This window comes from Typopeltis vanoorti, chromosome 13 (assembly GCF_054136105.1).
Source record: "Typopeltis vanoorti isolate ZY-2024b chromosome 13, IOZ_Tvanoo_1.0, whole genome shotgun sequence".
Classification (NCBI taxonomy): Eukaryota; Metazoa; Arthropoda; class Arachnida; order Uropygi; family Thelyphonidae; genus Typopeltis; species Typopeltis vanoorti.
Window position 1 is genome coordinate 14268662 of NC_143561.1, and position 18478 is coordinate 14287139.

The 18478-nt window shown below is 37.0% G+C and overlaps 1 protein-coding gene across 3 annotated transcripts in view; it reads right to left on the bottom strand.

Moving 5' to 3' along the window:
* Positions 1 to 18478, bottom strand: part of LOC150099944 (multidrug resistance-associated protein 1-like) — a 491400-nt gene that overhangs the window by 28834 nt on the left and 444088 nt on the right. For all 3 annotated transcript variants that reach the window (XM_090403119.1, XM_090403117.1, XM_090403118.1), the window contains 2 exons: positions 15048 to 15194; positions 7516 to 7674 (listed from right to left, as the gene is read on the bottom strand). In XM_090403119.1, coding sequence (XP_090259245.1) covers positions 7516 to 7674; positions 15048 to 15194 — 306 coding nt within the window. The remainder of the gene's footprint in view (positions 1 to 7515; positions 7675 to 15047; positions 15195 to 18478) is intronic.

Below are 18478 nucleotides of genomic sequence, written 5' to 3' on the forward strand. Positions count from 1 at the left end.
TTGACATCCATTCTCCTTAGCCCAGAACTCCAATCTATCTAAGTCATCCTGCAAGACTTTGACATCTTCTGCATTCACTATTGCCCTACCCAACTTTGCATCATCAGCGAACAAATGAATTGTTCCACCTAGATCCTTCCCTATATCGTTAATGAACAGATTAAACAGCAGTGGTCCAAGAACAGTACCCTGCGACACACCACTAGTCACAGGCCGTCTTTTGGACTCTACTCCTGAATAAACTACTCTTTGATATCTCTCCATCAACCAACCACATATCCATCTCACCAACCCTATATATCCATTCCCATATGTTGTAGTTTACGGATTAGTATTCCATGTGGTATCCTGTCAAACGCCTTTGCCAGGTCCAGCAGTATCACTGTAAACCCAGTTCCCTTATCCAGTTCAGCTGTCATCTTGTTATAAAACTTGAGCAAGTTACTGAAGCATGATCTACCCTTCAGAAAGCCATGCTGTTCCCTGTACAGTATCTCATTTTCATCAATCCATTCCTGTATTTTTCCCTCGACTACTTTCTCCAAGACCTTGACAACAACTCCTGATATGCTGATCGGTCGGTAATTTGGAACCGCAGTCTTGGATCCTCCTTTATGCAGTGAAACTATTTTCCCCTTTTCCACACCTTCGGGACTAAACCAGACCTGAGACTCAGATTAAACAACATGGTCAAGGGCCCCTGATAATTCCTTAGCCGCTTCACGCAAGATCCGTGCTAGTATACCATCCAATCCCACAGATGTATTCACATTAAGGTTCTGTAATAGACTAGTCACCTCCACTTCATTCATCACTATTCCCGTATAAACTAATGGTTCCTTCATTTTTTCAATGTCATCACCTGGATGATATGCTTTTGCAAAGTGCGCGCTCAGTAACTCCACTATATCGATTGATTCAGTGACCTCCTTACCATCGTCATTCCTTAAAATCATTTTGCTGTGTACAGTTTTTTTCTTGCTTGCAGCATATTGAAAGAACTGTTTGGGATTCTCTTTTGCTTGCAAAGCTAGTTTCCTTTCATAATCCGCTTTTGCTTTTTTTTTTTTTTACCACACTCGTTACCTTTCTGGCCTGCACTTTATACCGTTTGTGTGCCTGCAGGTCACCCCTTTCTTTAAATTCCCTCCACAGTTGTTTCTTTTTTTGCAGCTCAAGCTTAATGGTGTTATTCATCCATTTAACCCCTACTTGTTTTACTATTCGGACCCTAGGTATACAATCAGCCATAACCTCCTGTAAATGCTCCTTGACCACTTCCCATGCTCTATCGACATCCAGCCCTTGCAGTTGTACATGCCATGGCACTGATCCAAGCAATCTCCCAAGCTTGTCATACTAGCCAGCACGGTAATTCCACATATACCCTGTCTTAATCGAAAATTCCACACCTTTAGCCACCTCCCAGGTCAAGACCTTATGATCACTCTCACCAATAGGTGGCAACATGTTCATATTCATTACAGTCAAATTCTCAGATGCTATTACCAGGTCAAGCACTCTCACACCCCTAGTATTTTCAATTACATGCTGTCTCAGATAGTTATCCTTTAATAATTGAATAAAATCCTTTTCCTTCCTCACATGTGTCCTCTCCTCCTTCCAATCAATGTTACCATAGTTGAAATCCCCCATAATAATTACCCTCCTTCCACTCATTTCATCAATTTCCCTATGCATACTATCTCCACATCTATTTCATCACCTGGTCTATAGCAGCACCCAACTGTATATTTTATTCTGCCAGTCTCAATCTCACACCAAATAGCCTCAAATGAGCTCCTTTCACTATCCTGCGATACAACTTCAATTCTCCTTTGCTGCAGTTCATCAGCTATCATCAATAATACCCCTCCCCAATCATGAATTAGATAATTCGGTAACTGACCTAGTTGCTTCAGGAATGGGAAATGAATGTCAGGAGACGAGTAGTGTGATAGGAGAGAATGACGAGCGAAATATGAATGAGAAAATAAGAGTCGAATGTGGAAGGCTTGAATGACTGAAGTTTTTTGAGATGGTTTTGATTGGATAAATGAATAGTGAGTAAAAGTGACTAACTTACGGAGATGGAGAATGGAAGAGATGAATGCAAGGCGAATCAGAGTAGGAGCGAGAGAAAGTTTTGGGAATGATAGAAGAGGAGAGAATAGAAACAGTAGAAGAGAGGGAGTGAGAGAGAGTTATGGGAATGAGAGAGGAGGGGAGAATGGAAACAGTCAGAGAGAGGAAATGCGAAGGAGTGCTGGAACCAGGGATAGAGTGATGCCAGGACAGCAGGTGAGTAGGGGAACAGAGAGAGAAAGGGTTAGAAGAGAGAAATCAAGGAACAGAATGGTTAGAGGTGGGATGTATGGAGACTCAATCTCAGGTGTGCAAGATAGGATGCCAGAGGTGTGTTTGCCTAGAGGGATGATGGAAAATGTGGCTATGGCAATTAAGAGGAGTGAATGGATGGATGAAATGATTGAGACGGTGGGAACAAATAACTCTAGTTATTCGGGCAGCGAGAGATCTGAGAGATCCGAGTTGAGCAGAAAAAGCAGTAATACTGAATAGCATAATAGCCAGAATGCGTCAGAAGACAAGATTGGAATATGTGGATGCTTGAAGGACAGAAGGGAACTATATGAGGGAGACTGCTTGCATTTGAATGAGGAAGGACGAAGGCATCTGGAGAGATTGCTGTTTTCTGAACAAGTCGGTGTGTCAATGCAGGGAAACTAGAATTCCCAGGGTGGATGGTAGCAGGGGTGGTCTCTTTGTGGGAATGGGTGCTTGGGGGAAGGGGAACGACATCAGGTAACACTGAGTCCAGTGGGTTCGAGAGGGGGAACAATGATAGGTATAGAAGCAGTGACATTTTTATGCTCTATACTAATGCCAAGAGTATCTGAAATAAAGGAGATGAATTGGCAGTGCTGATAGTCAGCCTGCACAAAGATTGAGATCTCTAAGACGAAGGATGATATAATAATAGGAATTGAAGTGGTGGGATACAGCATTTTTCGGCAGGATAGGAAAGGAAAATGTGGTGGTGGAGTACTACTTATGATAAGTGATGACTTATGTCCTCTAAGAGTGGAGGCTTTGGAAGGCAGTGACACTAATGGTTTTGAAAGCATATGGTGTGAGGAAGACGCTATCTAGACAGGATATTTAGTGGGGTGTTGCTATAAGCCACTGAGCACAGAGGGTGAGGAGCAGGAGATGTTTAGGCAGTTTAGCTTGGCAAGTGCAAGAAGAATGATTGTTATGGGAGATTTTAACTATAGCAAGCTGGAAGAGGAAAATGCATGTAGTAATAAGGGGATGGAATTTCTATAATTCTTGAGGGACATATGTCTTAGGCAACATGTAATAGAGGGAACAAGAGGTTCAAGATTTTTGGATTTAGTCATAGTGTCAGAAGAGCTGATAAGTGAGATGACATCTCTCCCACCATAATAAATTTAGTTTAATCCTTTCCCACTGAAGAGACCTCAATAAAGGTCGAAACTAGTCTGGGTTGTGACCCTTCCCTTAATGCATAACATTAGACATATCCGCAAGGAGATGTGTTTTGCATTATGGGAGATACTGAGATAGGAGTGTTGGTAGCTTACTCCACCTTTGCAAGGAGTGCTCTGGTGTTGTACCACCTTACCCTAGTCCTGAAGATACTTTCAGGCGCAAACTTTGTTTGCTCACACTTGGATAAAGGATTAAACTAAATTTATTAAACTTTCAACATCTCTCCCACCAGTTGGAGAGTGTTTTGACTTGGAAGATGAATAGACATGCATGTGGTTTTGACTTGGAAGATGAATAGACATGCAGGTGTATCAAAGAAAAGGGAATGTATGTGGAATTATATGGCAGGTGATTATAATAGTCTTAGGTATCAACTAGGGGAAGTGCCATGGAGGGCAGAATTGGAAGGCCAGGATATCATTAGAAAATTGTGAAGGAATAGTTGTTAGCAGCGATAATAAGCTGTATTCCATGAGTAAAGAAGTGGACACAATTTGGTGTAAAGTGGATGACAAACTATGAAACAGGAACTGCAGTTGAAAAAGAGATTATGGAAGAGATAAGAGAAGTGGAGGGTAGATACACAAAGAATATAAGACACAGGCCAGGTGAGTGACCAGTATGGTTAGGAAGGCAAAACTGGAATATGAGGAGATTGGCACTAAGATTCAAAGAAAATCAGAGAGAATTTTTTTAGCTATGTGGCCAGGAGGAGGAGAAATGATTGTGGAAGAATGACATTGCAGGATAAAAATGGGAATAGAGTGAGTGAGTGATGCAGAGGACATACCGCAGTTGTTCAATGAGCACTTTATTGGAGTATTTCATCTTGGAGAAGGTTTTAATACTAGAGAGATAGGGCAGGTTCAGGGTTTAGAGGTGCAGGAGGAGAGTGTGTTCCAAATACTGAGTATACTCTGGATACCAGTAAAGCTGTGGGACTGGATGGTATTTCACCACTGGTTTTGAGAGAATGTACTGGGGAACTGACAGCAAATGAATAGGAGTTTCGGTTTAATGCAGCAAAATGTAACGTCTTGAAGTTTGGGAACCATCGATGGGAGGATGCATACTTGATTGGAAGAGCTATATTGGAGAAAGTAGGGGGAGACAAGAGATCTGGGGGTGATGATTAATAGAAAACTGAAATTCAGGGAGCTTATTGCAAAGGTGGTGAAGGTAACCCAGAGGATTGCTTCAATACTGAGAAAGATGCTGACTGCAGGTCAGTGTCTTTCTCAATAAGAGTTATCATTCAGTTATATAAGATCCTGATCAGACCACACTTCTATTGTTTTCAGGTTTGTCCCCAGGATTTGAAAGGGGATAAATTAACTGTGGAAAGGGTACAGAGATGGATAACAAAGATGGTTTCAGGACTGTACAATGTTAGTTACAAGGATTGACTGAGGGAATGTGGACTGCAGAGTTTGGTGGATAGCAGGAGAGGTGATACGATCGATACTTTAAATTGAGAGGCAGTTACAGAGTAGACATTGGGGAGTTCTTTTGCTTGGTGGAATGGCAGGAAGGAGCAATGACAAGGGGCCATCCCTGGAAGTTACGAAAGGAGGCTGTGAGCAAGATGGTGAGGAGTGGTTGCTTTGCATGGAGAGTGGTTGAACAGTGGAATGCATTGCCTGAGAGTGGTTAGAGCAGGAATTGTCAATGGGTTCAAAGAGTGGTATGATAGACTGTGTTTCCTAAAAATGATCTCCCACGATGAGTCTCAACTCCATGAAGACCTGGATAATAATAACTTATATCTTAAAGTGTCCCCTGAACTTCAGCTTCCTATTCATCAACATCACAAGTTTTTACATTCAGTGTTACTGAATGTATTTAGATTCATTCGTTTCATTATTTATTTTAGTGTAACACTAAAAGAAAGGATATTTCCACTCATCTTCCCAAAGTGCCACAAATCCTCTTGTAACATCAGCTGAGAGCTTTCTGATTGCTTTCCTCAATTTAACACCAGCAAACAATTCTATATTCTTTCAAAACATGAAATATTAACATGGTTAAACAGCAGTCCCAGAACACAATTCTATGGTTCTCTACTTGCTACATTTCTTTTAAGACAAAGCACCTTATCCAATTCATGAGTCTTATTAGCCAACTATCCTGTAACCATAATCACTAACAATCCATCCCCACCTTTCAATTGTAACAGTAATGTCATGTTGTGTTTATCAAATAGTCTTTGCAAAATCTAGAAAATTATTGCAAAATAAAATTACTGAATCAAGACTTTTCTTTAACAATCAGCGCTGCTCTTCTGAAAGATTTCTATTCTCATCAATTCAGGTTTGTATGAGGGAAGACTAAAAGTTCTGATAAACACCTAGAACAAAAATGATATTAAAGCAACTGATAACCACAAGAAAGAACATATCTTAAAACTCCCTTTACTCCCCCCAATATTTAAATTGTAATAATTTGTTCTTTTTTCTTTTATAATATATAAGAGGTTTTTGAAGACAGAGGTGCAAGGCTGTCAAGTTTTTCGTGCTGCAAGAAAAGTAGTGGAAAAGTTGATCAAAGGTAAAATCCAGCAATGTGTGAATAGGATTATGATACTCTACGGTAGACTGCACGGCTTTGTAAAAAATAGGTCCAGTCTTAGTAATTACTCATTTTATAATTTTGACAGTAGAATTAGATATGGAAAATGGTGGCAAAACCAGTACCATGGATAAGATTCAAACTTTGTGTGAGACTTTAGGGAACTGTGCCTAGCATATCCAACAGTTGCCAGATGGGTGGCCAAGTTTAAATTGATGTTCCACAGTGATCGTACCTAAAAGTGTCCACACATGATCCTTGATGACAGATGAATACCAGCCAAAAAACAGTGCAAAGACCTGGGGATATCCAGGGAACGAGTTGGTCATTATCCACCAACATCTGGACATGCAGAAACTCAGCAAAGTGGGCCCAAATGTTCGAATGCCAACCAAAAGAGAGAACATGTGCTGTCATCAAGGGATTTTGGGTCATTGAGAAATCAGGTGCAAATTTTTTGGCTTGTATTGCAACTGCTGATGAAACCTGGCTTTAATCACTATGATCCATAGACCAAACAACAGTCAATGGAGTGGACACAAAGGTTCTATATGGCCAAAAAGGTTCCAAACCAAAAAAGTCAGTAAAGAAGGTTCTTGCCATTGTCTTTTGGGATATGGATCATGTAAACCTTATGTACCTCAGCTCTGAAAGAATTGAAGGAAAAATACGGAAGAAAAATGAGCAGAGGTATGTTGCTTTTGCAGGACAATGTACCTGTTCACAGTTGATGAACCCCAACAGACAATACACAAAAACTTGGACTTTCAATATTTGCCTCACCCACCCTATTTGCAAGTCCTGACCTCATCTACTATTTCCTATTCCTAAATTTAAGGAAACACTTGAAAGGAACAAAATTTACTACAGATGAAATCATATCTGCAGCTGAGAACTGGTTTGTGCAACAAGGCAAAGACTTTTCTCAAAAAATTGCAAGTGATGCAGAAGCATTGTAACAGATATATAATGCTTCAAGGGGAATATGTAGAATAATGTGCAAGTTATGTGGTTCTTATTCAATTCCTTCGTGGTGATTATCACATCTTTTCAACATACTCTTGTATTCTGTCACCAGTCTATAAAAAAAAAAAGAAGATATTTCACTACAACACCTGATGATCATGAAATATATGAAAGATCTATTATATTTGGCACAGAAAGAAAAAAAAAAACAACTGATATTTCCTCTCTAATTTTGAAGATGAGGTGAATCAAACAATTTATGATTCACCTTGTATTCCATAACTGAAATTAGATTTTTTTTTTTTAAATGTTGACTAAAATTCCCATCATTATTGAATGACTTCAGTAATAATTTGACAAATTATTGATGTTTCTGAATATGGATTTTTAGGCACATAAAATGCAAAATTAATGATTTCTATCAAGTAAAAATATATTGAAAGTCACCTGAGGGATGATTGTTAGCTTATGACGTAACTCATGAAGTCCAATTTTAGTGATGTCAACGCTGTCAATTTCGATAGACCCAGAGAGAGGTTCCACCATTCTCAACAGAGATAAAACTAAAGTAGATTTTCCTGAGCCTTTAGGACCAATCACTGCTACCTAGAACAATACATTTAATATAAATCGAGTTTTTGTAAATAAAAGGAATATATCCATTATCTGGTAATGAAAGATAATGGAAATTCATAGTTAAGATATATAGGCATCAATATTATATAATCAACTGCCTTGAAATTTAATTTTTTCAAAATGTTTGCCTCTCTTTTATAAATTCTGCAGATTAGAGAAAGAAAAGTACAAAACAGTGCAACCTTAGAGACAGGAAATGGAATGAAAGTGAATGAGAGAACATGCATTGAACTATTAAAATTAAGGGGATATTAAATCCCACATTGTTTTAAAACCGAATAAGAAACTCAAAGATTGGAATCAGAGAGTTTCATGCCAAATATAGTAAACTATAAAGTATCGGCGACCACTGGCGTGAGCTAATGCAAGTGACCCTAGTACGTAGTACAATACCGGAGAACTCACAAAGTCGGTAAAAGTTCTGATCGCTATTCTTAGGTATTTTCTATAATGTAAAAACATTTCCTAGGAAATGTATGCTGTTATTACATTATGGTAGGAGGTCACTACCCAGACTGGTTTCAGCCTTTTTTGAGGCTTCGTCAGTGATACATTTCCTAGGAAATGTGTTTTTACATTATGGAAAATACCTAAGAATAGCGATCAGAACTTTTACCGACTTTGCTGCGAGTTCTCCGGTATTGTACTACGTACTAGGGTCACTTGCATTAGCTCATGCCAGTGGTCGCCAATACTTTATAGTTTACTATATTTGGCATGAAACTCTCAGATTCCAATCTTTGAATTTCTTATTCGGTTTTAAAACAATGTGGGATTTAATATCCCCTTAATTTTAATAATGTTTATATCACCAAAATGAAGCTTATTAGCTCTTTATATTTAAGTAAAATGCATTGAATTCTTTTCAAGCAGTTTGACTGGCACATGCATGGTTAGATCAATATACCAAGTATTTTCTCTTATGCACGTTGCTACAGGAAGAATAGGTCATCACATTTCTGAATTATTCAGTATGGACACTAAAATGTTTGTTACTCAATATTTAAACATTTAGATCATATAATCACGTAATAAATAAGACACTTCCATATATCTTATAATAAATGCAGATAACTATTCTGTAACTATTTTGTTCTACAGTAACAAGTATCCACTTAGTTATTAAATGTCTAACAAACAAAAGTAAAAGAAAATACAGAGAAAGTGGACATTTTGGGACTTGGAATGCCAAGTATGAGAACAGATTAAGGGAATATGTACTATGCAGAACTAAGCAGATAGGTGATATGACAGATGAGTTTGTGAAAAAAGCCTATCAGGATAGATATTAGGGAAGATATTGCATAGAGTAATAAGAAAAGATAAGAGATCAAGAGGTCATCCCTGTAAACAGTAAGAATTTTTATTTATTATTAATGGCAATGGTGAATGAGTGCAATGCATTGCTGGAGTGGATGGTGAATGAAAAAATATTTGAGGGAAAGTAGGGTTGTATTGCGCTATGTAGATAGTTTGGCCTCTGCAATGAGTTACAAGACTCCATGAAGACCTATAAAACCAATCACTATTTGAGGCATCACATGACAAAGAACTCAATGTAAGAGTGGATTTGGTGATAACATCTCAGTATATGTGCATAAATATAACAAGTGACCCAACTATTGGGTGATTATATTTCTAATATGGAAGGTATACAGGCATGAGCTTTGATTAAAAAAAGGATACATAGAATTTATGATATGAATTTATAATAAGGAAAGAAATTATGATAAACTAAGGGAGCCTTAATCAGTGGCTCAGCATGAAAGACAGCTGGTAAAGCATCCAGGAGCAGTATAAACTGAACTGCTATCTAAAGTAAACGAATAAGTCAAACTATGAAAAGAAGTCAGCTGAACAAGCCAAATAAATTCTAAGGAGTACCTTCACTTTTATAATATCAATTTCACACAAGGATACACAACTTACAGATTAGAACTGTGTGCATTCAAGGGTTAAGAGGGGTTTACTGATAGTCTTAAAATTAGCTAGTGGTAGGAGCTCTTCTGAACAGTACGAGGAAGGCTGTTTTAGAGAAAACAGGCAGAATGAAAAAGGAAATTCAAATAGAGTTGCAGTTAGACTAATGGAAATCAGACAGCCACTGTTCATGTCATTAGTGTTAATGGAAAGCAGAGGAATGATGGATGCAATTAGTATCCAAGGGATAGAATGTTTGCACTATACTGAGAATAGTCTGGAAGGTGATATGGAACATTTCTAATATAAAATTCTGCAGATTGACACTATTGGGAAATGATAATTCAGTTCAATGTTGATAAGGGCACAATTGTATGTTTTGGACCGAAGAGACTGAATACAATATACTGTAGGTGGAAGTCGTTCAGGCTCCAGATGAAGTGATAATAGATGAATTCAAATTTAAGGAGCTTTTGTCTCTTCCTTTTTAGGGATTAAGAGACAAGTTCAGAGGTGGGAAAAAGAAAACATTACCTTGTGTTGCATGTGAGAACAGATTAAGAAAATGTGGACTTCAAAGAGGTGGAGAAGTGGTAAGATGCAAGTTAGCAATGGAATTATATAGCAGAAATACTAGGGGGAATTTTAATTTCATGAAAACTGATTCTCCTATTCTTGAAGCTTTGCTAATTACAATCCCTCAATCTGTCTTTATACCCCACATTCCAAAGACCAGTTACTGCTTTCATGAATCGTCTATGGACCCTTTCAAACATGTTACCAATAATTTAAACAGAAAATCACATTTCACATTTCTATGCCTTTCATCTCCTATTCAATCTCTCCATAAACATTCTTCATATTCTGCCACTTATACATACTGCACTCATGGACTATTCTCAAAAACTTCAAGCTGTTAATTACATTTGATTTTCACACTGCATGACACAGATCTCTTTTGTAGCACAATTTTGCTGTCATCCACTGCAAGCTTTGATAATTAGTAAAATAAACATCTACATCAAACACATAGAACTTCACAAAAATCACTCAGTTATGCTAAGTGATGAAAAATAAAATTATACCAAAATGCGATCAAAATCACAAAAATAAACTTATTCGTTGAAAAGCAGACTTAAGGATTATTTGATTTTAATGGTAACAGATACTGTTTTACATTTAGTTCATTATGAAGGCTTCAGGTAGTGAATCTAACTAAATAACAGTTCAAAATTTAAACATTAAACTTTGTATTTTCATAATTTCATATTCTAGTTGATGTCTAATTTCTGCATTTGTACTTTATGAAATGTTTTTGTGTTCTGTCAGTGGATGATTTTCTTTGTTCATGTATGGGGTCCTGTTATGTATAAACATTGTCATCTGTATGATTTCCTGCTACTTCTTTTGTATAACTATACAGTCATTGTAAGATATTTGAGATGAGAAAACTTGTGCAAGAAGTATTTCAATCATGCAATATTTTCTCCTGGCATTCCTTCAACAGAATATCAAGATTACGGTCTAAATTTAGGAGGATAAACATAAAAGATCGAGTTTCTCATTCTCTCTTCTTCCAAACTGGAAACATTTTATCAATCAATTTATTAACTTTATTCATCTGGCTAGTACTAGCCAGATGAATAAAGTTAAGGAAAGCAGTATCTACATATAAATGAATTTGATTATAAATTTGTTTATAATCAAATCAAACTGCCACCAGAAGTACATGATTTATAAATTAATTTGTAAATCATGCAATTTGTTAGCAGTTATGCACAGGCACAAGCCAAATTGCATGCAACTCTGAATAATTACTGCAATCAAGTGGCATCCAATTGGATATGATAGGAAGTACAGCAGCACAACCAAAGGTCCCCGATCTTGAACGGTAGTACAGATGGGAAGGAAACCAGCATTCTGCCCTATGTGCATTAAATAACTGTGCATATAGATGGAGTGCGAGACCTTTAGTTGACAGAGGATGCATGGAGGACAAACCTACCACAGAGAAGTGCTGTTATGTTCAGTACATGTAATATCAACATTCATGCCAACAGTTTGCATAATCTAATACAAATACCAATGGGATATGTAGCATTCTGACATATGATATTTAGCTTACCAAAGCAGAGAAAAGATGCCAGTCCATGAAGAGTGATCTGGAAATTTTTGGGCATAGTTAAGAGACAGCTGATTCCATCTAAGCAACAGAGCAGGTTCATTCACTTTAACATAAAGACTTTGAATGGCAATGTGCAAAATGCACTAGTAATTATCCATATTCCCAGATGAATAGGATCCAACCAGAGCAGGGATACTCTGCCATGCAGAATGATAGACTTGGGACCTGTAATTGAGCTTTGAATATACAAGCACATGATAAAGATTAAGAAAATGATTGATTCCCCATTCAGTGGAGTGATTAGTTAACAAATGGGTGCTAAGAAATGTAAGCTGTCTGTCAAAGATGAGTCCTAAGAACTTGGAACAATGTTTTGATTCTTAAGCTCAAGATTTTTTTTTCTTTTCCTGCTGAAAAATGAGTCCATGAAAAGGTGATCAACTGCTTATTGAAGTTGTCGTGCAATTGCCCTCATCTTATAAGTGTGACACTAAATTGTGAAGTCATCAATATATAGAGTATTGCTTACTGTGAAAGGAAGCTACTCAATGAATCAGTTAACTTTGACAACAGTGTCACACTTAAGACAGCCTTGGGAATATCCTCTTCTTGATATGGCTGAGATAACATGCTTCCCACTCAGACTTGGAAAGTTGGATAGACTGTATTTAGCAAAAACAGGAAGGTGTCCTTTGAGATCTAGGTTAGAGGTCTTTTAATATGCCATATCTCCAGGCTGTCATAGGCTTTTTCTATATTAAAAAACACCAAAGTTTTTTTTTTTTTTTTCCAGGAATGCATTCATATGCATGTTTCTAAATGAACCAAATGGTCCAATGTAAAAATTTCTATACAAGCTACATTATGTATTGGAAGATCATTGCTTTTTAATACCAGAGAAGTCTGGTATTTACCATTTTCTCCAATATATTACAAAGATAGTTGGTCAGAGTTATAGGTCAGTTGTTGGCTTGTGTTGCAATCCTTCCTAGTTTGAGAGAGAGCGATGACAACCGACTTATGCCAAGAATCTAGAAACTTCTGTGAGTAGTCTGCTGTATAGTAGTAGCAGATTCAGGGAATGCAATGGAGCATGTTATATCTTAATAGATGTAATCAGACCCAACTGCACTGGCTTGATTTTTAGTTACCCCTTAATGAATTGCCGATTGTATGGTTTTAGCTAATTTGTAGAAAATTTTAGCACTATCTTGTTCTTCAATACTGAAAACATAATAGGATATGAAGCTGTTCCTGAGATTCTAGCAAAATTTGAGTGTGTGTTTGTGTGTGTGCACGCAACAGCTTTGGGATCAGCAACAACACATCCACCTTGTTCCAAGGTAGATGAATGGTGTGTTCTAGAAGAAACTGTTACCATATAGATGAAGTGATATATCAATTTGCCACAGTGTTCAAGTAGGTATTCATATATCATTAATGGGATTCTAGATAATTAACATTTTATCAAGATCATATCACACCTTTCATTTTCCAGACTATCTGATACAATTTTCACAATAGTTGTTTAATTAATCTATGTAAATTGGATCCAAGATTGTTTCTGACTAATGTCAAACAATGTGCTTTCGGCTCAAGCATGTTTAAAGCTATTAAATTTCATATGGTACGGTATCTACAAAATATACCCATGCTCCAGTTTTGATCAGTTCTGGCTGCTTGGCACTCAGGGTTACCTCAAGTGCTTTGGGTACAGCAGAAATCTAGATGTTTTTAGAAATGCAGCTATTGCTGCCTGGACAATACAGTTACACACTTCACGGCTTCAGCATTGAATTTTGCAAGATACAAAAAGTATTTGTTGGCATGCTCCATTTTCCACATAAGCATCCATGTAGGAGAACATGGTTCATGTGAAAACAGTGTAAATAAGAAAACTATTACTTCCCTCATATGTTCTGACATCTCACAAAAGCAGCAGAAAAATGATAGGAGAGCAGATTGTAAGATCTATAGCAGAATATGAGCAGGTATGCATATGGAAGAAGGTACTGAATCTAATCACAACACCATTGACCCTGCAAGCATACTCACTAGCCAAATGATCTCGTCAGCCATCTAGTCTCTCTAATCTTGCTGAAGCAGAGGCCAAAGTAGTGCAAGTCTACCAGACTTGCACTTTCTGGATGTCCACAGGTTTCACTTTATGGCAAATAGTGATGTTGGTCTAGAAGACAGGGTAGTAAAAAAAGACTCAGGAGAAGCAGAGCAAAGAATATGGGAAGAAAAGTAAAGAAAAAGAAGAATGAAAAGGACCAATACCATCATTTGGAGGTTCACACCACCACGAACTGGTGCCACAAGTGGAGGGAGCTGCTGCAGATGGCAGGGCTAGAGTATAGCAACAGTAGTATAAAATCAGATTATTTTGCTGATACGATCTTGATAAAATGTTAATTATCTAGAACCCCATTAATGATATATGAATACCTACTTAAACACTGGGGCAAACTGATACATCGCTTCATCTATATGGTAACAGTTACTTCTAGCATGATAATGCACCATGTTACAAGGCAGACTGTTTGGAAATCGATCCCAATCTATTTAAGGATCTCTATGTGTAGGAGAGAAGGAAGGAGGAGTAGGTAGAATGAACTGATCATAACAGGAAATCTACCAGTTTGATTTGAGCTAGTATCTCTACTCTACAGGGATACTTATTCGTGAAGTCCACTACCTGAAACATTGAAATTGATAAGAAGGATAAAGTGTATTATGTAAAACTGAGGCTACTCAGTGTACATAAGACTAGCATATGATTCTGCCAAACTTATCAGACACTTCATATCTTTTAGGGAATCTGTTTTCAGCAATTTATATATTCACTAATAAAATACTTAATTTAATGCTTATTCAAATTAAGTGGATATTGAATTCAACATTATTTCAAAGCCAAATAGAGAAACTACAAGAGTTTCAAGAATATAGATACTATAAAAGTTTCGGCAGATACAAGCGCGAGCAAATCATTCATGACAGGACAACTCTTAGTAAAGGTGGAGTAAGATCCGATCACTATTCTTAATATTTTCCCATAATGTAAAATATCTCCTAGGAGATGTATGATGTTATACATTATGGCAGGGGGGTTCACTACCTGGACCGGTTTCTACCTTTTTTGAGGTCTCGTCAGTGGGAGGTAGACCAAGAATACTCAGGATGAAGTGATGCAGAATTATACTTTACCATACGAGTTGCTATTCAGTAATTTAATATTAATTTAATATTTATATTAAACAGAAAGAGAAATTTTTTTTATATAGGATATTCATACCTTTTCTCCTGGACTAATTTGTAAGTTAATATTGTGCAAAACTGGATTACATCCTTTTCCATAGGAAACAGTCAGATTATTTATATTGATGGCTCCTTCTTTCGGCCAACCTGGAGGTGGTTTATAGTCAGATTTCTTCCATGAATCCTGTTGTATAGACAAAAATTTCACATTGTTTAGCAATGAATTCTCTTGAAATGTTGGATGTGTACAATAGCAGTTTAATTACAAAGTTTTAACAAATTATATCCTGGCATCTCCAGGAAGTCAGAAACTTGTCAAGGAAATGTTGGAATTTTTTTTTCACTTGGTTAGACTATAATAAATTTAGTTTAATCCTTTATCCAAGTGTAAGCAAATGAAGTTTGCACCTGAAGTATCTTCAGGACTGAGGCAACTCATGGTAAAGGTGGACCAAGCTCTCATCACTCCCTGTCTTAGTATCTCTCATAATGCAAAGCATATCTCCTTGCAGAGATGTATAATGCTATGCATTAAGGGAAGGGCCACTACCCAGACCGGTTTTGACCTTTATTGAGGTCTCGTCAGTGGGAGCCAGACCTAGAGGGGGGTTTGACATGTCAATATCCTACTGACATTTATGGTTATCTTCTCACCATAAGAGGATTTACCACATGTTGCTAATTTAGTAGTATACTGCCTTTTCACCTGATAAATGATACATTATTTTTGGATCTCAGGAGTATAATAAATCACTCAGATGGTGGTCTCCCTTACAGAACATTTGTGTCTTACTCTTTGTCTTTATTCTCATGATCTTTACTGCCAGATTGGGCATAGATGACAGAGCTATTACATGGAGTTTGAGAATGACCATATTTGACATTTAAAGCAGCACAAATGGTTCAGAATGTAGAGCCTTAATGGGCAGTTCAGGTAATCGAGTTCACAGACAGTTTTAGTGTGTTGCAGGTAAGGATGATATTTCCTGGTGGAAACCTAGTGCCCATCTATGTATGAGGATTTTTCTAATGGCTATCACTCCATGGTCCTTCAAGTTCAGAGCAGATCTCATTGGGAACAGTTATATGCCTCTATATGCCCATGCTGATATGCCTCTATGAAAGTTTAAAGGGTTTTTTTTAAGGAGTTAGCTAATTGATATCCCTCTGATGTTGCATGAAATAATTTTTTTTATTGTATTATTATTACTGCTTCAATAAGAATATCTCCTGAATGAAGTTTCTTCAGATTTTGGAGATCCTACCAACCTTTCTGAATGAAAGAGGATAGCATTTTCCCAGGTGAAAATTTCCCTGTTGAATGCAGAATTTAACAAAATTATTTTTTGCAGCATCCGATTTTTTTTTTTTTTTTTTTGAACATGTTTGGGGTTTTGGTTTGTTGAGGGCTCCTGATAAACAAGAGGATGGCAAATTATTCATTCTCAGGAATGGGCAATTTAGCACCATAGCTCTCTCTCCACCCATCAGGAGCCAAACAGACTGCCACTTTCCAGTGCAATAACTCCACAGGAATGGAACGCCAGGGCTATCCCAGAGCAAGCCTTGGGTCCTGAACCTAGACCATGAGGAAGGAAACTTACTGTAACACTGTTGACCCTGGCAGGCAAGCTTACTAGCTAATTGATCCTGACTGGGCTGTCTAGAATTGCCTGTCTAGTGATATGATCTGGAAGACAGGATATTAAAGTCTCAGATGTTGAGCAAAGGATAAAGGAAGAAAAGTATAAGAACAAAAAGGTCCACTGTGGAGTCATTAGAAGGTAGGCTACACTACAGGTGCCTTTCATGGAGGGGACATACATTTGGTCTCTTAAGCAAAAGTGAGGAGGTATTTTCTAATTTCTGGCATAAATTTTTTAATTTGAGTGAAACTATACACAAATCCCTCCTCCTTCCACTACTAACAATATCCTTATTCATTTCACTTTACTATTGAGAAAAAAAAAATAGAAGGGTTCTGATTTAAGTGGTGCTTAGTTTGCAAGTTCAAAGCTATAGCCTCAAAACAAGATAGGAATCTTGTTATAATAAATCACATCAAAGGAATGATTTCTGGTATATCTGGAAGAATGGTATTATTCAAAAAGGTATCAGGAGCTCCACAGCAGATTATGCAGACCTGGAATTGTCAAGGATGCTCCAAAATATTTTGTAAGCTTTTCAACTGAAGTTAAGTTCAGCTAAAAATCTCATGGAGCTTACAGGTTTTTCTTCTATGAAAAAGTCCCCTTCCCCTTGGAATGATACTTATGTAATCATTACTACTTAATACCAGAGGCTTCTCTAGCTTAGAATAGGTCTTTACTGGATCTACTAGAATAGTCTGCTCAATAGTACAAACAGAATATTCTCTTTGCACTATTGAGTTCAGCAGACTGACCGAACTCTACACTAATTCTACATTTACAGCAATCCCTCGATTAGTGTGCCTAATGCATTCTTTAAAACGGGCGCATTAATGGAAAACGCACTAAATATAATAACCTATAGGAAAAAGTATAATTCATTACTCAAATTTCTTTTTTGACCCTTAATTTTTTTTTTTTTTTTTTTTTTTTTTATATAAAGAATTAGATATGTCTCAGGGCCTAGTTAAAGGAAAACCATGAAGCTGAAAGACAATAAAACATATTCAGAATATAAATTTATTATTCTACTTAACAAAAAATTGAGCTAATATAGTTTGGCAGGCATTCTGTTTCTTTTTTTTCATACAACTGATGGCATGGCCCTATTGCCTCTTCTACTACTTCTGCAAATTTTACTGCTTCTCTCTTCATCAGGGTCAACCTCTAAGCATTGCTGCTTGAAAGCTTCAATTGTATGAAAAATATTTTCAAATTGTTTCTGAAATCTTTGGGCTTGTCAGTGATTAAATTTTCTTCCTATTCTTCAGGATCTTCCCACTGTACATCTAAATTTAGCAGGTCAGAATCACTCAATTTCACAGAATGAGAAGGAATTCGCTTCCAAAAAAGGCCAGTTCATTTGTTGGTCACGATAGCCCTCTTCTTCCACAATTTTCTTCAAAATCTATGGATAATTTGCTGCCACCTACTTATCTGCACTTTCAGCTTTGCCTGTGATTAGAACATTATGTAGGCTATTTCTCCTTTTGAAATGCTCAAAACACCTAGCATTGATAGCACTTTCTTTCAAGGTTGCAAAGAGACAATGCTTTTGATTTAAAAAGGTCAGTGCTTAGCAGGATCCGTTTTTGGTTACAATCTTCAATCCATGTAGAAAGAAGTCTAATTCAATCATTATAATACTTTGATTTCGAGTGAATGCATGAACTTGAAGCAGCTTTACTTAAAATTGCTCGTATAGTTGACTCACCCATTTTTGTGTTTTTGTCCTGTCTTTGCTCTGGACTCGCTTTGTTCATTTTTCTTTATTATTTCAAGTTTTTCTTCCAATGAGATTACTTTTTGAATCATTTTC